Below are 21491 nucleotides of genomic sequence, written 5' to 3'. Positions count from 1 at the left end.
GAACAGCAACAGAACCACATCCAGCCATTGTGGAAAGCTTAACTGGTGATCTATGGGTTCTTTAAGCACGGATCCTTAATGGGTTACAGAAAATATACACAGATTAACACACGGTGGGAGCTGCGTCTGCAGGCAGCCAGCTGTGCCGGCGCCATCTTGAAAAAAAAAATCTATCTATCTATCTATCTATCTATCTATCTATCTATCTATCTATCTATCTATCTATCGATATAGATATAGATAGTAATATATAGATATAGATAGTAATATATAGATATACTGTAGATAGTAATATATAGATATAGATAGTAACCTCCTCCCAGTGACAGAGTCTCACTGAGGAAGAAACTGCATCAGGTTTTCTGTCACTTTAATATTTCTACTATAACTAATGTGTATTTGCATATAAACTAAGTCAATAGAGTTTCATTTACACTTGTTATAGCTTTGAGCCATGAGGCAGATAGATGTTGGGCATCCATCTCTGTAGACAGTCAGGATCCTGCCTGTAGTTTGCCTCCCATACGCCAACATTATGTTTCCCAGGGGACATTGCTGCCTCCTTGGTCAAATGCTCTGATCAGATCTGTTCCAGCCAATCCTTCCGTACTCTAGCCAACACGTACTCCAAGCTATCGAACCCAGAGTGAGGCCATGGCACCAAGCTTTCATGTGAGATTTTTTAGTATGTAGCTCTCATGTTCAGTTTCAGACCATTGGAAAGCTTCAGAGAATTTTGCAAGAATCAAGATGATCAGAACTTAGAAGCTAGAACCGCTAGAACCCTCTGAGATGTTCCTCAGTACCAGAACAGCTCAGATGGAGCGTCAGGATCAGGAATGTCTTCCCAGATCTTCCGGCTGTCCTAGATGGAGAGGAGCGTCCTCACAGCAACATGCCGCGTCTTTATCTAGGCAGACAAGTTGCTTTTCCCTCTAGGAATCACCATGGCAACGAGAAGCCAAGCCGCACCATGAGTGCTTCGGTTCATCCTGAGGAAGGTGAATGGTGGGAGGAATAATGCCACCATCCGTGACCTTCATCAGGTCAGCGACTGAGAGCATTCATCCAAAAATCTCAACATCATGAAGCGCAACATGAATCTGATTTCAACCAGCAGGGGGCGCAGTCCTCCACTTCTCCCGGGTTTCCCTGCAGTGGCCTGATGAGACGGTCTGGGGCACAACATAAAAACCACAGAGCAGAACCAGAACCAGAACCAGAGGACCTGAGAGGTCTGGAAGGTTCTGGAATGCTATATTTGTAATAATAATAATAATAATAACAACAATTATTATTATTATTATTACCGTATTATTAGTCCTATTCATTAGCTTTCTTTAACAGACTTATTTTCCTTGTTATTAGCCTTATTTATTAGTATTATTACCCATATTATTATTAGCTTTGTTATCATTAATTAACCTTATGATCAGCATTAGCATCATGTGCATGCTAACATGGACTGAATCTGGCCGGGATTGGAACTCACAACCTTCTCAGCAACATGCAGCCCTCAGCTAACAGCCTGAGCGGCAGCAGAACCAGTACCAGACATGGTCCAGAACCAGAACCATATTCCAATATTGGGGAGCTGGTTCTAGTTCGGTACTGGTCCAGAGCTGGACCGGGTCAGAGTTCTGAGACCCTCGTATTAAGAACATCTTCAGTCTTTCAGAACCAGAACCCCCTGAGGCCCAAACCCGGACCAAAAGCAGAGCTTTGGTTCCATCAGGCCTGAGACAGGCCGGAGCAGAACATAAAGATAGTTATGTAACATCCCACCCAGGTTCCTGCCAGGTTCTGCAGGGGGAACCGGCTCGGTTTGACAGAAGGTCCAACTTCTCAGCCCACACGGTTCCGCTCTGAGCTGCAGCCCGGGCCTTTAGTAGATTCACTGCCGGTTCTGCTGGCGCACACAGGGACCGCTGGGCCCGGTTCTGGTGGTAATGGACTCCAGACCAGTGATGACCCGATGATCAACTGGTACCACCTGGAATCATGATTAACATGATGCACACTAACGCAACATGTTGTGTTTTAGTAGGACATGAAGCCAGTCCAGGACCAGTCTGGACTGGTGATAACTGGGTGATCCGGCCCAGTAAACCAGCAGAACCCCCGCGGCGCCGCAGGAACTGGCTCACAGATAAAGTATTCATCATGGCAGCTTGTCTCTCGCTCTGGCCTCATTCACAGCGCCCCAATTAATCAGCCAGAAATAGACGGACAGACCTACATCCCCACAGACCGTCTAACACTCCGGGGGCAGCAGGGGGCAGCAGAGAGTCGGTGCGGTTCTGGTCCAGAGCTTCCAGCATGAAATGAAACGTGATGCCAGACCTTCATGGAGTCACCAGTTTTCCTCTGTGTCGTAAAAACAGTCATTATTTTGGTGTTGGTGAGTTTCTGACATATTTCTTACCAGGCTACAGTAAAACTGATGGTGACAGAAAATTCTCAATGTGTGAAACGCTTCAGCTCCCTAACAGCTGATGATTCGGGCTCTAGTTAGCGAACATGGGACTAGTGTCTCCAGGAGTCCAAATACTCTTTCAAAGATCTTCCTTTCAGAGCAGGTTTTATTAGTCCTCGGCATTTCTGGCTGTGTTGCCATGGTTTCACCGGTTTTTCCTTTTTGTCTTCTCTCCAGTATTAAGAGTAAACATGCTAGGTAGATGTTCACCAGCTAAAAAAAACAAAACAAAAAACACACAATTTAGCAACATTACTAATTCTAAAATTCTTTGACTTTCTGTCGTGGAAAATTTTAAAGCATTTCAAGCAACCTTTAGCAAAACTATATTGAAATGTGTTGCTGTTGGCACTAAGTACACACATTGTGAGCCACATTTCTGCTAAAGCTAACCACCGCAGCTAATCACAGCTGCTAACACTACTAGTGGTGAAGTTAGCAATTAGCTTTAGGACTTGGAAGATTTTTATCAACATTTTCATAACCTAATTTCTTAGAATTGATCACAAATTAAAACAAGAAAAGAATTGCATGCTAACTGTGCTAATGCTTAGTTAGGCTTACTTTTAGAGCAACCAATGCTGCAAGTGTAAGTTGCAAATACAGCTAAACCCAACATTTAGTTGCTTTGTTTCTCTTAAAATATGATGAAGTGAAAGAGACAATCAGGCAGAAGAAAGTTCATTCTTTATTTGAACATTAATGCGTTCCAACTAATTGTGGAAAAATGGCACACAGAAAAAAACGATTTTCACATTATTCTTATTTGTCTCCCCTTGAAAATGCGTCCAGGGTCTGGACTGTTCATCACCACAAAGCTTCAACAGTGATCAGCAAAATTGTACAAAAACATTCAGTAGAATGTGATTGGCCGTTTGTCCAAAGTCTGTCACAGTGAAACTAGATGTCTTACCACAGTTTAGTGATTCATCCGCTCATCTGACTGGAGCGCTCTAAGGTTCAGACAGACTACATGAAGAAATTAAAAGCAAGCTATCAGACCGCTGATTCCCAAATGTCTGTACCTTGTAGAGGATCTCATGAAGGGTTTTATAAAGGAACTTTTAAGACATTTAGTCCTGATTCATAAATAACAGTTTGGATTCGGCTTTTAGGAAATCCAAGACTTTCAAGTTTATAGTTGGGATTAGTTTCAACTGATTATTGATCAGTGACATCCAGGATTACGCTTTGGTATAACAACAGAACTTCTGGGTAAACATCAGACATATTTGGACTAATTTTACTGATCAAATGAGAAATATTGATTGTGTTTGATGGCTGTGTACTGGCATCTCAGCACAACCCCACCTCTCCCCTCAAGCATCATCAAAGCTGACAACTCTTCACTGGGCGAGCACACACCTTCTACTACACGACCCGCGGGAACAGCAGCATCCGATCCAACCGGGTCGAGGAGAGGAAAGAGGGGGAGGACCTTAAAAACAAAAAAAATTTTCATTTCAGTTTAAAGCAGCATGTCAGCTGCTTTAAACGTGAAACTCTTCTTCTGTGGTATAACAGTATATGTGCCGTGCCGCATGAAGCCCAGCAATTAATGAAGGATGCTTTTTTTTCTTTCTTTTTGGACATTAAGACGCTAAAATCATTGTCAGAGAGCTTTAATTAGCATCCTGAAGCAGCGTTTTCCGACCCACAACAAGAACCGGAGTTTTCTGGAAATTCCAGTTTTTGTTGAGCTTACTCCCAGCAGTTCCACTTCCATACAACTAAAGGATGTTTATCCGCCTTTAGCAGACTCCACCAGCTGTTGACAAGTGGATGAATTTTGAGCCACATGGCTTTCCGTACATCCCACAGGCTGCATGGTGCATCTGTACTTTACTGGCAGCTCCAAAACATCCCGTAGAGTCGATTAAATGCAAACAGGCACATCTTTATAGAACTAACATCATCATATTTCAGAGCCAGGAAGTAAAACATATAAATAAATGAAAGCAGATGATTAATTGGAACACCATGTATGGAAGCTAACTCAGCACTGTCTGGTTATCGCTCAGTAATCGCATAGTTTTCTTGGGGTCTTTGAATGAATTTGCAGCTAATATTTAACCTCCTTCACTGCAAAGATCTGCTCTGCAGTGAAGGTGAGGAGCGCTGTGGAAGTAAACAGGAAGGGAGGACAGATGTCTGGAACCCTGGATTTAAGGAGAAGGAATGAAGCTAAAGCTGAAGGAAGAGGACACAGCACCAGCTGAGCCACACCTCGGCCCGATGGATGGAGCAGCGACTCAATGGCTAAGGTCAGGTGTTGTTTGTTAGCATAAAGTTTTGTCATCGTGTGAGTCATCTGTCAGCACAAAACACCTGCTGAAGTCTGCAGATCATGTTCAATAGGATGAAGGTTAGGGGTGATCAGCAACTGCTTTCTCCAGTTGCTGATGACCAACATGATTATTAGCTGCGTCTGCAGTTTGCTGTTTCTCTGTGTGTGAGCTAAATGAAGAAGAGAATCACTGACAGCCACTGCTGTCAGACTGTTTCAGCTTCTCTTGTTGTTGAGAGGAAACTAACCGGCAACTGACTGGAGGCGCGTCAGCAGAGCGACAGGCTGCAGCTAATGAACCAAACATGCGCTCATAATGTGGAGAAAGTGGGACTTGCACAATCACTGCATGGCTCACTCATGATGGTTGTTGGGGAGAATGGAGTACTGGAGGAAAAATGCTGGTCAGAACTGGAGCAGCCCTTACGTCATTAAGCAGCTTTTAAACCCTCCACAGCGTGCCGGTTTATTAAGTCTCTGGACTCCTACCTGGATGAATCACCAGAGACTCTGCTAAACACTGATACCCGATTTCGCCACTCCAAATAAAACGCCATTAGTCTCTTTTTCTATTCAAGCTTTTTACATTCAGTCAGAAAAAATTGAGACTTTTGTTTCCATTTTCTGTCGAAACAGAAACGATGCCAATCTCACCCTGAGCAGCAACTCACCAGGCGACACCACCAGACCCTTCATAAGTGATGTTTCTGTTTCATTTTCAGTGCTGGAGGACTTCCTGATTTCTGTCCAATCAGAGCCTGGAGAGCAAAGACACGCCCACTAATTGGTTCTGTAGAAACTGAACCTGTTTGTTCATGTTTGGACCATAGAAGGTTCTGATTCTCGCTGTTTAGAACTGGCTGACAGGTATCACCATGGCAACCAGTGGCCCAGCAGTTTCTGTGGTTCATCAGTTTCTTCTTTGGAATACGGGTCCCAAAGCTTTGACCTCAGCCGTCTGACCCAAAGTGTCAGCGGAAGGAAGCAGAACCACCTCCAGGTCATCCCAGAGGCTTCCTGATTTCTCCCATAGAACCAGTTTGGACCCATTGTCCTGCTGGAGAGCCAACATCTGGCTGGCCCGATGCGTCCAGTCCACTCTGCTGGTCCAGTTCAGCACGGTAGCGACTCCCGGTTGGACCTTCGATCGAAGGGTCCGGATGAGGCAACACATCCGGACATGTCGGCCCGTTGAACTGGTGATGCTAGAATCTAGAAATGAACGGACTTTCTCTGGTTCTGCTCAGTTCTGACCATGTTTAAGAACCGATCTTGTTTGCTGCAGGCTAGGGTTAGCATAGCGACCAGCCGCTCTCACTCATGAACTTTGAACCTCCAGCACTGCATATGAAAGGTTCGGCTGGGTGTATGTATATATGTGAGCCTCTGTGGATCAGAGAAAAGCTGGATGCATTCGGAACCGGGTCTGGACTAATGTGAACCATGACGGAAGCAACTGAGTTTAACTTTGTATTATTATTGATATAACGCCTAACTTGCAGAAGGGTTATGTAACAAAAGCTGTGAAAACATGGAAACGGACCGGACTGAGCCACATCCAGAACCGTTTCTATCAGAACCCGGCTGCATTCTGCTAAATATGGCCGCAGATAAACAGCAGAAAGCGGTTTGCTCCATGACAACATTCATTATCTGGGTCTAGAAGAAGAAACATCCTCTGCGCACAATCATTACAGCTATATATATATACGTATATTTATCTATATCTCAAAGATCAAAATATATTATTGAAACACTATTAAATACTGTAAAGTGGAATATGATTATAAAAGACACAGTCAACATGAGAAGCAGAGTAATGAGGATCGGTTTCGCCCTGGAAGTTGTTTGGGTTTCCATTCATTTACCAGAAGTGAGCCCAAACAACCTTTAAGAAAAGAAATAAAGATAAATGTTCTCACCCTATTGTCCCAGAACCGGGCCAGAACCGAGTCCACTATCTATACACGAGAATCTGTGGGCTAGTCTAAGAAAAAGCAACAACTCTAATGCAGCTTGTACAAGGCTGGAGAAGGCAGCCGCAGCAACAGCAACAAGATCAGCCGCTACTTTCTACCTGCCAGGAATCACCCTGACGACGATGAGGATGGAGACGAAGACGATGAGGAGGAAGGGGAGAGTCGGTGTCCGTCCCCTCCTCCGGTTTCTGGGAGTCGTGGCAGGTCCTTCTCCTTCCTGCTTCCGGTGCAGACGGACCTCTGGGCTGGTTTGAACTGCCAGGTCACCTTCTTGGTGGACTGCTGCTCTGAAGACGTTTCTGTCTTCGCTGCTGGAGACTCGGGCCCAGTTTCTGTCTCTTCCGCGCCGCCGGGGAGTTTCCCGGACCTCCCACAGCCGCGTCTGTCCAGCTCTGTGAACAGCTCTCCCAGAACCTCGGGCTCGGCCGCTTCTCCGTACATGTCCCAGTCTGACCCGGCGGGGGCTCTCCGGGACCGGCCGGCGGACCTGGAGGAGCGACTGGGATCGGAGTCAGACAGGTCCGAGTCCCAGTCGCTGTCCCCTGCCACTGAGCCGCATCCCAGAACCGAGACATCAACTGGACCAGAACCAGAACTCTCAGAATCCGAGTCCCTGGAAGGATTCAGAGAAAAGAATCAGAGAAACTTTTCCCAGGGAGGGAGGGAGGGAGGGGTGGATGATTGATGGATGGTTGACGGATGATTGATGGATGGATGGATGATTGGTGGATGATTGATGGATGATGGATGGATGGATGGATGGATGGATGGATGGATGGATGGATGGATGGGTGGCAGGATGGATGGATGGGTGGCTGGATGGAGGATGGATGGATGGATGGGTGGCTGGATGGAGGATGGATGGATGGATGGATGGATGGATGGATGGATGGATAGATGATTGATGGATGATGGATGGATGATAGATGGATGGATTCAGATGGATGTGGTTTGATGGATGTTTAGATGGATGTGGTTGGATGCCTCTACCTACTTGCCACCGTACGGTGCAGTTCCGGTGGGGCCCAGCAGGAGGCATGCCGGAGCAGCCAGGTAGACGAAGCTGTCGGTGCAGAGGAAGTCTCCCTCCTCTGGTTTCTGAGGAGCGATGGCGGCCATCTTGGGGTCCATGGTGGGTCGCTCAGCTTCGGTGTTTCCTGCTTGTTTCTGGATGGTGTGCTGCTTTGCATCATGGGTAGAAATCTCTTTAAGTCTGGCAGTTTCACCTTTGGGCAGAGGTCTTGCAGACACGGCGAGGTAGACAAAGCTGTCTGATTGGACGAAGGGATCCACGTCCCCACAGTCCAGGCCTGAGCTTCTCAGTGGCTTCTGGTACGGATCTAGAAGGTGTTTGATTTGTTGCTTGGAAGGAGAAAGGGGAAGGGGTGGGTCCATGCCCATCACGGTCACTTTCTTCCTGGGCGGCGCTTCCTGCCTCTGGGGGGCAGTGAACAAGGCCTTTATGTCAGGTTGCTCTGCTGGAGGGTCATCCTGGTCCACGCCGGCGTCTCCACACCCCGAGTCGTCACCGCCGCCGTGTCCGTCCACGTCTTCGTAGGACGGCGTGTCGAGCAATGAAGGGTAGCACCACTGGAGCTCGGAGCTCTCCTCCCTTCCCCACTCTTTCAAGCCTCCATCATCCATGTCTTTCTCTAGCGAAGTGTTGCTGCTGCCCAGTTCAGAGTCGCTGATTGGCTGGTCGCTGTCAGAGCCGCCATCCTCCTGGCTCTGATTGGATAAGGAGAGAAAGACGCCACTGGAGTCAGATTCCAGTGTCAGGTTGGAGTCCGGAGAGCTGTCCTCCTTATAGGAGCTGGAGAGAAAACATAAAGCAGTCGATGAGTCCACTGGGCCGACAGAACAGTACCAACCTACTTAGTGAGGCCAAGGCCATGCTTTCATCTTGATGATGTCATGCTCAGATAGCTGATCAGCAGCAGCTTGTAGAGTGGCTGGGACATGTGTCTGCCTTCATTAGCCACTGGCAGCACGCTTATCAGGAGGCTGATTGCCACCAAGCCCATTTTTCAGGCAGTCCTTTCCCAACCGCTGCAGATTCAATCACTTTCCTCTGACTTTCCTATGTGTGTCTCAGTCTGTCTGCTCCTGACACCTGTTCTCAGAGGCATGGTTCATTTTGTTCATATTGTTCATTTTGTTCTGGATAAACGTTCCCAGAACAATATGAACTATGCTTCTGACTGCCCATTCGAGGAACAGGCAGGCTGACTCATCTAAGCTCTTCCTGCAGGGTTTTGATTTTTACAGACATCCCATGATTTCAAAGTAGTTGATTGTGGCATTGAAATTAACTTCAGTGTCGTTTCCTCATTTTGCTAAATGAACAGAAACTCTGTAAATACAGCAAATCAGGAACTTCCAGTCAGGTGTTTAGTCAGAAGAGTGAGGTCTCCTGGAACCAGAACTTTACCGGACCCAAAACTTCTCTACAAGACCCTAACAGTCTGCAGCATAACCAGGCATCATGTCCACCCTGGGACATGTGCATCTGTGTCCAGGTCCCAGGAGCTGCCGGCCTGGCACATTGGTGGATGTTGTTGTTTACTGTCCAATCAGGAAAACACTGAAAACCTGTTTATGTCATAACTGAAGCATGTTCAATATTAGTCTGAGAAGAATACTTTTTGAAGAACACTGTTAGAACCTTCCAGCTAAATTTGTGGTGTGCCTCAAGGCTCCATGCTGCGCTTCCATATGTTTCTGAATTTTTCGGTGTGAGAAATCAATATTCCAAAATTCTAATTAAAACAGATACAAAACAATGCAAGATGAAAACATTTATGAAGAAATACACTGCCTGGCCAAAAAAAAAGTCGCCACCAAAAAATGGTCACACTCTCTAATATTTTGTTGGCCCGCCTTTAGCTTTGATTACAGCCCACATTCGCTGTGGCATTGTTTCAATAAGCTTCTGCAGTGTCACAAGATTTATTTCCATCCAGTGTTGCATTAATCTTTCACCAAGATCTTGTATTGATGATGGGAGAGTCTGACCACTGCACCAAGCCTTCTCCAGCACATCCCAAAGATTCTCAATGGGGTTAAGGTCTGGACTCTGTGGTGGCCAATCCATGTGTGAAAAAGATGTCTCATGCTCCCTGAACCACTCTTTCACAATGTGAGCCCCATGAATCCTGGCATTGTCATCTTGGAATATGCCCGTTCCATTTGGGAAGACAAAATCCATTGATGGAATAACCTGGTCATTCAGTATATTCAGGTAGTCAGCTGACCTCATTCTTTGGGCACACAATGTTGCTGAACCTAGACCTGACCAACTGCAGCAACCCCAGATCATAGCACTGCCCCCACAGGCTTGTACAGTAGGCACTAGGCATGATGGGTGCATCACTTCACCTGCCTCTCTTCTTACCCTGATGCGCCCATCACTCTGGAACAGGGTAAATCTGGACTCATCAAACCACATGACCCTCTTCCATTCCTCCAGAGTCCAATCTTTATGCTCCCTAGCAAACTGAAGCCTTTTTTTCTGGTTAGCCTTACTGATTAGAGCTTTTCTTACGGCTACACAGCTGTTCAATCCCAACCCCTTGAGTTCCCTTCGCATTGTGCGTGTGGAAATGCTTTTGCGTTCACAATTAAACATACTCCTGAGTTCTGCTGTTGTTTTTCTTCGATTTGATTTGACCAAACGTTTAAGTAATCGCCGATCACGATCATTCAGGATTTTTTTCCGACCACATCTCTTCCTGGAAGACGATGGTTCCCCACCATCCTTCCAGTTTTTAATAATGCGTTGGACAGTTCTTAACCCAATTCTAGTAGTTTCTGCAATCTCCTTAGATGTTTTCTCTGCTTGATGCATGCCAATGATTTGACCCTTCTTAAACAGACTAACGTCTTTTCCACGACCACAGGATGTGTCTTTTGCCATGGTTGTTTAAGAAATGAGGAGTTACTCATTGCATCAGCTGGGGTTAAATAACTTGTTGCCAGCTGAAAGATAATCGCTTATGCAGTACTTATCCAATAGGAGGCTTGTACCTATTTGCTTAGTTAAATCCAGGTGGCGACTTTTTTTTTGGCCAGGCAGTGTATATCAGACAGAGTAACTAACAAAAACAATCTTTGTTCAGGAATTACCTCGGTCCAGCAGTGGGGGTGCTGGTAGATTTAGTTGACCAGTCACTAGTTGACCTGTTGGTGTCGGTTGGTGTCATCGCATTCAGCTCCAGACTGACCTGGGATCTGCTGCCAACGCCTGATAGCACAAGCAAGCAGGAGACAAATGAGAACCAGACAGCTCAGGGTTCACCTGATGGGTTTCATTAGAACCCTGCCCAAATGACTGGACGGACGTATGGATGGTCACGACTCCCCCTTCAACTTGTTGCCCTCTGCCTTTTCCCCGGTACGACAACCTGGTTGATGCAACGCGCCATGCGGCCACGTCGCTCACCTGGGCGGTCTGTGCTGGGACCCCCACCCGCCATGGCCCCCTGTGGCTGCAGCCTCAGGCATCTGTTTACCCATGTGTCATCGTATTTGTTTGTCTTTTCTTGGGATGGGCTGTACTTAAGCAAATTTTGTACGATGACAATAAAGATTGATTGATCGATTGATTGATTGTAGTAGGGCTGAAACGATTCCTCGAATGATTAGAGTACCTCGATTATTAAAATTCCTCGGAGCTTCGTTAAACTATGTTTTATTATTTAGCGCACCGTGTTCTAGCCGGAACATTATTTGCGTTGCACAGTGCTCTGACTTCCACCTATGAGTTGTTGGCGAAAGCTAAGTGTTAGCAGCATAATGTTCAAGTTCGGCCCGTGGGGATTTTATTGATTGATGATAATGCCCGGGTTTTCATCGCAGCGAGCTGCAGGTATTTATACAGGTGAGCTTATTAACTGAACACGGCGGGCGGCTGAGTAGCTGATGGTTACAGTGTAAGTGTAACTTTATGGATGAACCGCACAATAAATTTTATATCATCCCTGTTGTAATAAAAATGGGTGGCGGAGCGTGTCATGACGGTACATGGCTGGTAGACGAGTTTCTGTGACGCATGAAGGTGTCAAATCCCGTCGCCAACATTGACAGAAAAGCAATAAATGGGCAAGGCAAGAGTTTATGTATTAAACTGACTGGAGATGAATACATAAACGAAAAGCTGGAGTATAGACATTTTCATAAGCTTTTTGTGAGCCTGCCTCTTTATTGTTAACTTGAATATAATTTCAGATTCTTGTATAACTTTTCTTCAGGTTAACTTAGAAAGTGAGCTGTTATTGTCACAGGTTAATTTTCTAAACTATAGAAAAGTTATTGTTAGGGAAGCTGAAATATGAAAAATTGGACTGATGTTGGTATCTGATAGTAATGCTGTTATACTAGATTTACCAATATTTTATTTTATAATTGTTTTATCCGATTACTCGATTAATCGTAAGAATAATCAATAAATTAGTCGATTACTAAAATATTGGTTTACAACAGCCCTGCCAGCAAACAAGCAATCAGCAGGCAGGTTCTGGTTCTGCCAGAGAACAACAGCATGACATTGTTCTCTGCTTTACAGAATAAACTTTCAGAAACCTGAGGCTATCCGTGCTGTAATGACACATCCTAGCAAACTGGCAGGAAAAATGATGTCATTGTTGCTATGGCAACAAGATGTTGATCCAAAAAGTCACCATGGTTAATTATGCATCATTCGAATTGGGGGTGTAAGTATTTAGAGCAAGGTACTTTATCAATACACAATCTATTTCATTGGAGGATGAAAAACTCCCAAAAGTGACAGAGAGGTTGAATGTAGGAATAAAGGACAGAAACTGTTTAATATAGAAATACTGAACTTTTTCTCCAACATGGTTGCAGAGTAGAGTGTGACTGAATGTATCTGATCCATGTAGTTGATCCGAAAAGCCTCAAATGTCCAGTTTAAACTGAGGCAGAAAATGCTGAATATCATCATTTTACAAATGATGTCTGTTTATTTATTTAGCCAATAGCAAAATTTATTGTAATTAAAAAACATTAGCTCTTGTGTGATATATTGCTATTTGACTAATCATGACGAAGAAGCAACTTTTGAATAAAAGAATGAAATGATCAGATCTGTCTCTTCAGACTGTTAGTTACTGACGTGACTTGTAATCAGGTTGATATATTTTATTTAATTTGGCTGTAGGATGATTACATTAGTATTAACTGATTCAACACCTTTTAATTATACAAATGTTCCTATTTCTCCAGGCTCTGCGTGAGATAGAGTAGCAAACATCTTTGGTCAGGTTGCTTAATCAATCCCAGAGCAATTAGTATCTGCATCCATTCATTCAATTATTGTCTATAGCCCCTTTTCAGGGTAACAGGGTATCTGGGGGAGAAGGTACTAACCATGCTAGTACCATCTGGGGGATGGGGGATGGTATCACAGGCCCAGGGAATATTCCTGTCATTTTAAAAGGTTTAATTGAAACATGAGTTTGTTCTAGTTTTTCTCTGTGTCACCATATTGGCCAGAATGGCATAAAGAGAGTCATTCCTTCCTACTGTTACCTCATGCTTTCTCAGGAGGAGTTGCTGAGTCAATTGACTGTGTTTTCTTACATTGAGAATCTTTTACCACCTGCCACTAATAATCTGCTGAATTTTTTTGTTTTATAATTACAATTTCATGGATCTGTATGAGATATAACGTTAAGGCTTCCACATACTCAGGCGTGCTTCACTCTAAGGAAGATCTGTGCGTATTAGTGACGGAGTCAATGTAGATTCAAGGCTGCAGTCCACCAGACACAAGGTATTTATTTATGACCGCGGACATGTACCCAGTGTCGGTGGGAAATGGTGTTCACATTGAGCCGTTTAGTGTGCAACACTGAGATAAGTTTGAGTGTTGGCACAACTAGTCGAAGGATGCACAGCATCTAGGGCTGCGGCTCTGTCCAGTGGCTGCCCTGGTGGAGAAGAAATTTGTCTAAGTGCCCAGCCAGCTCACAAGCATCCATTTGAATTGTAGGTAATGAAAGAATTTGTCTAGAGAAATCTAGGTAATCAGTACTCTTCACTATGAAATCTCAACCATGTGAAGACAACATGCGCAGAGTCTGCACATCTGACAGAATTTGCTCGGTAAGCCCAGGAATGTGGGAGCCTTTAGTCTTGCAAAGTGCATTGAGATGACAACAAACTGAAATGAAGGTGAACCTTGAGTGGATCTTCTGGCTAAATGAAGGCTAAGCAGGACGGATTATATCAAATGTAGGAAGACTGAACTCAACCATAGATATTACATCTACGGTACCTGTGTGAAGGGGAGCTTTGTCTCTTTGTGGCCCGGGATGTGTTTGGTACATGTCGCCTCGTTCCCTTCCTGGTTCCAGCAGCGATTGGTACACATCCCGTTGGGGCTGCGACAGATCCAGGTGTTCCAGGTCTGAGTCCAACTCCCGGGCCCTCCTCTCCAACTCCGTCAGGCTGAGCTCTGAGGCTGCTGAGGAGGGAGGATGAGAGCCCCCAAAGCCGATGGGTGGCCTGAGGAGAGGCCATCGCTGCAGCGAGCCTGAAGGGGAATCTGGATCTCCTCCTTCTTCTTCACCTGCTTCCCCTTTTTCCCAGTCATTATCCCAAAGAGTGTTAACCATGTCAAGAACCGCATCCCAACCCTCCACCCCTCCAACCTCTCCAAGAGTTATTCCTTGTCGGCCATCCACCTCCAGTTTCTCTGTGTGTAGTTTTGCTTCTACCTCCTCTTTTGGACCAACTTTAATCTTTATCCCTCGATCCTCCACTTGTTCAGGCTTTACTTCAACATCCATCTCTTTTTCCTCTTCCTTGTTTTTAGCAACATCTGTCTGGAGATTTTCTTCCACGTTTATCTTTGCTTTATCTTGTTTGGTTTCCTCCACAACCACCTTCTCATTCTTCAGGGTTTCTTCTCTCTTCTCCTCCTTTCCTTTGTTTTCCTTTTTCTCTGCCTTGTCCCTACTCTCCCCCCCTCGTTTCTCCCGACTTCTGGACCTCCTAGGTTCCTCTTGCTCTCTGCAGACTCTCCAGTGCTCCAAGTTCTGCTCCCTGAGGGATGCTCGGCCTACCAAACCGCTCCCCTGTCCGGGCTCTGGGTGAGCGGCTTCCCTCAGTGAGCATCGCCCTACAATAGGGTTCGTCAGATTTGATAATGGGTTCTCTGAACCATGCCGTAGGTGTGGATGCCTCTTCTCCAGGGCTGACAAGACAGAAGGGAGTGGGGGGAGGATAGGAAGATTGTGGAGAGCCCCTCCCTGGCGGACAGTCCGCTTTCGGACTATGATTCTGCGAGGCCAGGTGGACTCGATGTCCTCAGGTGGTCCAGCTGATTCAAAGTCTTCCAGCTGTTTGCTTTCTCGGGGACTCAGTACTCCCGGACGCAGCCCAGTCGCTGTGCCTGGTCGAGACCTGGAGCAGGACTTGGATGATTTGGACTTGGATCTTGAGCTTTTCCCAGCATGACCTGACTTGGGTTTACCAGAATCCTCAAGCTTTCGCTCTGCTTGATCTGCAGGAGCAGCTTCAGGTTTATCTGCTGCCACAGACGTTGCCTGAAGTTGACCTGTACTTTCAGCTTGATTGACATTTTCTCTCTCTTGTACTTCTCCATGACTGATCCTAGTTTCTGCTTCGGGCTTAGAAACAAGAGCAATCTCAGCATCAGCTTTAGCTTCTCCACTGGATCCAGATGTTAAATCAACATTAGACTGTGATTCAGGTTCAACCTCTGTTCCAACTTTGTTCTCTGCCTGTTGGAAGTGACCTATACCCCCAGAATCAAGCGCCGGCTTGATTTCAGGAACAGGAGCAGCTTCAGCCTGAACTTTGTCTGCAGGACCAACAATCTTCTCAGATACACTCATGCTTGAGTGTTCAGGGAAACGCTCTTGTCTACTTGTAGCTCCGCCAGCTTTGGTGGATGTCCCTCTATGTCCCTCCTTATTCTCTGTCCCTGACTGCACTTTTCCCTCCAAATCCCGACCTCCTGGTCGAGTTTTCACCTGAGAGCCCATCCTCTTTTCAGGTAGGTTCTTCACACTGGATCTGGATCCGTTGTCATATTTGTTCCAGCTTTCGACTCGATGGTGCTCCTGATTTAACGCCCTCATTTCCACCTCAGACATGTTTCCCATTAAGACTTCGCTGACTAATCTGGGCCCACAACCAGATTTACCGTCCACCAACACTAAACTTACACTCCCACTGTCGCACCTAGGCGGCATCCCTCCACCAACCCCTTCTGGGCCGACCTTTGACCCGGCTCGGCTCCTGCCCACTGCTCCAGTACCCATCCTGGGAGCGCCGCTAGGGGAGGGGGAGGGGGATGGCTGGGGGAGCAGCAGAGGAGTTGTGTCCAAGCCGTGTTCAGACTCTATAAACACAGAGTCTCTGTCAGAGCGTAGAGGAACTGGTCGGCCATAACCAAACGTCCCGAAAGTGGATGTCTCCCTTCTCTCCCTTTCTCGGGCTCTCTCCCTCTCCAACCTGCCCCTCTCCCTCTCTCTCTCCCACTCGCGCTGGGCCCAACCTCGCTCCATCTCTCGCTCCCGCTCCCTCTCCCAGTCCCTGTCGCGCTCGCTGCGGCCCCATCCACCACCTCGCTCACCCAGGTCTTGCTCAAGGTCATGGGCAGACAGTTGGACCAGTGCAGTCCTGTAGGGGGACCTTCTGAGCTCCTGGGGGGGGGACAGCCTCAGGCTCTGGGTTTGGGAGTAATGCCTGGGCTGCATCACATGGGGCGTAGAACAGCGCAGGCTTTGGCTCTGACTGGGACGAGGTTTGGCCGGGGAGAAGAACACCGGAGTGTGGTATCCTGAGGAGAGAGGCGAGCCGGAGAAGGGTGAGATGAGAGGAGAGGTTAGAGAGGAGGACTGACCCGGTCCTGGGTAGTGGCCTGGATTCAGGTAGCTGCCTCCCCCACGCTCTATCAGCTCCACTGGAGGAATCTCCACACACTCCAAGGGTTTAGGAGATGACATTGCTTTCCAGGAATGCCGGCTCTCTCTGCTCTTTGTGCTGTCTCCATAGTGAGGGTGGTGGTGGTGAGGGTGGTGCTTCTTTGATGAGGAGGAGACTCCTGGAGCAGAAAAGGAGGACACAGAGGGAGAGACGGATCGATTGAAATGTCCTGGAGAGTGGCATCCGTCTATGTCCTCCACTCCCAGCTTGAGGGAATCGTAGATGGCTCTCTCATCCAGGCGCCGAACAAAGGAAGGATTTGGAGTTAAGGAGCGTGGCTGTGGATCAAACATGTCTGACCTGCTGACTCTCAGGGAGCCACTGGTTGAGTAGCTGAAGCTCCCGTCTCCCCCTCCGTCCCGCCTCACCGACCCCCCGGAGTGGTGGTGATGGCTGTCAATCTGCTGATTGATGCACATTGTGTCATAAATGGATCGCTGAGGGATGTAGCCGTCGCCATAACCCCCTTCTATCCCAACGTCTCGCCCTACCACTCCCCCATCCCCAAGTCCATGTTTCTCCAGGCAGCAGGAGCTCTTCCTGAAACACCCAGGGCGGCTGAGAGGCTTGCCCATGATTGGTGCAGGGGGTTGGTGGGAGGCACGTCTAAAGCTTGAAGAGTGAATTGTGAAGTCTTTAATTAACAAAATAAGAGTAGAACTGCTTTTCAAACCACTACTGACTCTCCAGGATGTGCAGCTTCAGTCTCCAGAAAGAATGAAAGCCCCTTTTAGAAAATCCTTCTTGTTCTCCAGTGAAGAACTAAGAAATATTCCTGTTGTTTTCATGAGAAGTCAAGAGACTCTAAGTTTGGAAACGTCCTTCTGTCAATGGCTCCAGGACATGAGGACACTACAAACGACCTGAAGTCCAAACACAATCCTACAGTGAGAAATATTCCAATCAGATTCCAAAAGGTTGAAAACTGTTTTTTATTTCCACTGGAAAGCTCATCTTCTCTTCCACTTTACTCACATTGTGACAGAATTTGTATTTATTCTGCTTCTTAATTGTTCCGTTAGCCTGATTAGAGCCAGTTAAATGTATTTCCAGCAAAACGTTGGTCTGTCAGCCTCAGAGCCTCAGAAAGAGGGAGAAGAAACGACGAAGGATGGGATCCAGTCAGACCTGCTCCTCTCATTCTGCTGCTGTTTGATGATTAACGTCTCCTGCATGAGGAAGAAACAAAGCAGAGAAACATTATGGATGCCCTCCTAAAAATCTGCTTTTACGCATGAAAATAGTCTTCAGACGCTGATCCTGCTTCCTAACAAATAAGCTGCTTTTCTACAGCACACCATGTCCTATTGATTGCAGAATTAGACTCACTAAAGTTAAATCAGCTTAAAATGAATAAGCCTGATGACATCAACCCATTATTCACCAATTAAAGCTGAGAAATGGAGATTTAAAGCTCCAGGGTAACTTACCCTCATAGAAAGGAGTTGACCTGATGGAGAGAGATCCCAAACTAACCAAGCCTCACTCTCAGTTTTTAGATCAGATCTCAGATTTATTTGATTGGGTGGTAAAGACTGATCAAATAATTATACTGGGGGACTTTAACATGCATGTTGACTGAGGGTAATAGATTAAATGTAGGTTTTAAAGCTAGCTTTGACTCGATTGGCTTCATTCAGAGAATTCGCTTATCATCGTACTTTAGACGTGCTGACATTTGGCATGAAGAAATAGCAGAAGTTCCCCATAACCCTGCTGTCTGACCAGTTTAAATAACCTTTCATTTCATTTTCACTTTATCAGACAAAACTTTAAAAACCTTCAGGGAATCTCCTCCATGTTTCATTTCCTCTGAATCTCAGGGAGTCATTTAATCTTTAGTCCTTCTCTAACTGATGTTCATGGTGTTACTTCCTCATTGAGTCAAGAAAGATCGTAATCCATTTTAAGGTTGGCTCCTTGGTTTAGCTCTGAACTGGGACTAAATTATCCTCCAGTAACAAAGTAAAGACCCTCTGAGTTATTTTAAGCATGAATGTCATTTTATTCCAGCGTGTTCTACAAGTTCCTCCTTTAATCTCTGGGATATTGCCTAAATTATAAACATCCTGTCCAGCAGTGAAGCTGATAATCCATAATCTAATCCATGAATCTGTAAGTTAAAATCCTTCATCTGATCCAAAACGCTGCAGCAGAGTTCTGATGGAAAACAGAACCAGATCCTGTTCTGTTGTTTAGATTCACAGCTCGCTGATAATCCAGATTATAATTTCAAATAGAAAACCTCAATAACCAGATCCATCAGAGACCTGAATTGGTCCAGAGGTTCCAACCAGAACCATTTGGTACCAGGCTGCAGGTTTTGTTTGTTCTGACGTTTAGAAACTGGTCTGCATTCTGATTGGCTGGTTCCTTCCTGAGGCGTCGGCTGCCATGATGCTGCCACCACCTGATGGTTCTGCTGTTAATGTTTTACTTTCATGAACATCAGAAATAACCCAACATCATCTGGTTCTTCTTCTGCTTTGTCATCTCTAACCTGCAGTCGGTCGTGGCTGCTGGTACTGAGCCTGGTTCTGGTTCTGGTTCTGGAGTTTCTTCCTGTTAACAGGGACATTTTCCTCTCCATTGTCGCCACATGCATGCTCAGAATAGGGATTGCTATAAAGCCAACGACATAATGCCAGCGCCTCCTGCTGGTCAGGAGGAGTGGTGCTGAACTAGTTGATCTTTCTGAACCGATTAACTGGAACCAATCAGAATCTTCGATTGAACGGAGATGATTTTCCTTCAGATGATATTAGCTGTGAAGTGGCGCTTCTTAAATAAACTGAATTGAATGATGAACGATCAAATGACTGAAGCTCCATAATCCCAGCAGCTGAACAACTAAACGTCGCATCTCAACATTTGTGTCTCTGGACAGCAGCACTAAATTTAGACGTCCTGCTGATTCCTGTGGGAAACTTTGAGGAAGTTAGAGGAACACCTACAGCCGCGCGCACACGCCGACAGAGCTGTGTGTGTGTGTGTGTGTGTGTGTGGGTGAAGTTGGATTAAGCCTGATGACATCGTTTCCAATGGAAGCTGCTTGGATCCCGGAGCGGGAGCTGGAATGACGGATGATTCCCTCTGATGACATCAGAACCTGAGGAGGAAAGTTGGATGAAGTCGCTCAGAACCAGTCGAATCGCGATCGTCTTAAAACGGAAACCATTTCAAATGATTCATTTGGTTGCGGATTCAGAAGAGTCCATCTGTGTCAAAGGAGCCTATTGATAGCAGAGAGCGTCTCCTGCTGCCGCCGCCACCTGCCCAGCCCCCCTCCCTCTGCCCCATATCGATTAAAGAGTCTGAACCTTGCCGTTGCCGTTGTTGTTGCCGTCGTCATTGTCGTCTCGGCCGCTGAAGCCGTTTGTGAATTCGGCTCTCTGCTCTCGTCTTCAGCATCTTCTGCTCCTCTGCTGTATCCTCTTGGTCTTCCTCCTCTTCCTCCACCGTCGCTCTGTTTTTCTGCCGCTCCTCTCCCTCCCTCTCTGCTGTGAATCATGCCTTCTGTCAGAGGAAGCGTTTTTCTTTCTCTTTTTTTGACAAGCGCTCCAACACACCGACGCAAACCCTCCTCCTCCTGCTCTCCCTTCCAGTTTTTATTTACCTCCCTTCAGCCTCCCTCCATCGCTCCTCTCTTCCTCTCCTTCTCTCTGCCTCCTATTTGCAGCTTTAAGGGCTTTAAAGGCTTCAGATCCACAAAATTCCCTCTTTCCATCTCCATCTGTTCTTTCTCTGTCTCCCTTCCTTACTCTTCATTCACCAACATTTCTATTTTCTAATCCAATTTACATCTATCTATCTATCTATCTATCTATCTATCTATCTATCTATCTATCTATCTATCTATCTATCTATCTATCTATCTATCTATCTATCCTTTGCTCAGTCTCCCACACACTCTTTTCCTCTGCAGCTCTCTCCATCCTCTCGTACCTCTCGGTTTGCCCTCTCCCTCCCACTCTTCACCTCGGCGTTAATGCAACACGCATCGCTGTGGAGGCGGCAGCAGCAGCAGAGTTACAGCAAAGAAAGAGCAACAATGGATCCTCACATGTTGAGCAGAGCCATTTAAAAGCATCGTGATCATCAGCATCGCTCTGTCCTTTCCTCCTCGCTTACCTGTGTGGTCACACACAGGTAAGCTGATGGTTCACCTGCAAAGTGTCATTGGAGGAAGAACACCGCCAGCTAGCAGCTAGCAGCTAACAGGAGCAGCTGTGATTGGTCACAGTAACACTCTTTATCCTCCAGAAACCACAGAATGAAGAAGAGACTTCATCGAATGAATAGCAACTAAAACTTCCCATCAAAGCGACAGAAGTGCCTCCCGATGCCACTAGGGACAAGGGTGTAAGAAAATGGATGGATATATATACTACCACTGGCTCAGGTTATAACAGGAAATAAGAGCAGTTACCATGACGACACAGATGATACACAGCTCTACCTTTGACCTTTGAGACCTTTGACTCATCCAGTCACTGAACAGATGCTGAGAATAGATAAATGGGTGGATGAGACAAAATTTTCTGAACAGAAATTGAAGTTATTAAAGAGGTACAATCTCGGGCGTGCCGCGGTGGCGTAGCGGTTAGCGCGACCCATATTTGGAGGCCTTCAGCCCTCGACGCGGCCGTCGCGGGTTCGACTCCCGGACCCGATGACATTTGCCGCATGTCTTCCCCCCTCTGTCCTTCCCAGTTTCCTGTCAGCCTGCTGTCATATAAGGGACACTAGAGCCACAAAAGACCCTGGAGGG

General features: G+C 46.3%; 1 protein-coding gene across 5 annotated transcripts; it reads right to left on the bottom strand.

Moving 5' to 3' along the window:
- Positions 1 to 3148: 3148 nt before the first annotated feature.
- LOC114134161 (uncharacterized) lies at positions 3149 to 20621 on the bottom strand. 5 transcript variants are annotated; one of them, XM_028000536.1, is made up of 6 exons: positions 20041 to 20621; positions 18151 to 19829; positions 14040 to 17889; positions 10868 to 10985; positions 7737 to 8555; positions 3149 to 7355 (listed from the first exon to the last, which is right to left on the bottom strand). In XM_028000536.1, the coding sequence occupies exons 3-6, from the start codon at positions 17293 to 17295 to the stop codon at positions 6851 to 6853; spliced, it is 4698 nt and encodes a 1565-aa protein (XP_027856337.1). In that variant the 5' UTR covers positions 17296 to 17889; positions 18151 to 19829; positions 20041 to 20621; the 3' UTR covers positions 3149 to 6850. The 5 variants fall into 5 exon arrangements, with proteins under 5 accessions (XP_027856337.1, XP_027856338.1, XP_027856339.1 ...); XM_028000537.1 differs by having other exon boundaries at positions 19675 to 19829; XM_028000538.1 differs by lacking the exon at positions 18151 to 19829 and having other exon boundaries at positions 14040 to 17602; positions 17696 to 17889.
- Positions 20622 to 21491: the final 870 nt, after the last annotated feature.

Source organism: Xiphophorus couchianus, chromosome 19 (genome assembly GCF_001444195.1).
Source record: "Xiphophorus couchianus chromosome 19, X_couchianus-1.0, whole genome shotgun sequence".
NCBI classification, from domain to species: domain Eukaryota; kingdom Metazoa; phylum Chordata; class Actinopteri; order Cyprinodontiformes; family Poeciliidae; genus Xiphophorus; species Xiphophorus couchianus.
The sequence above is the reverse complement of the archived record's forward strand: the minus strand, read 5'-3'. Positions and strand labels throughout refer to the sequence as shown.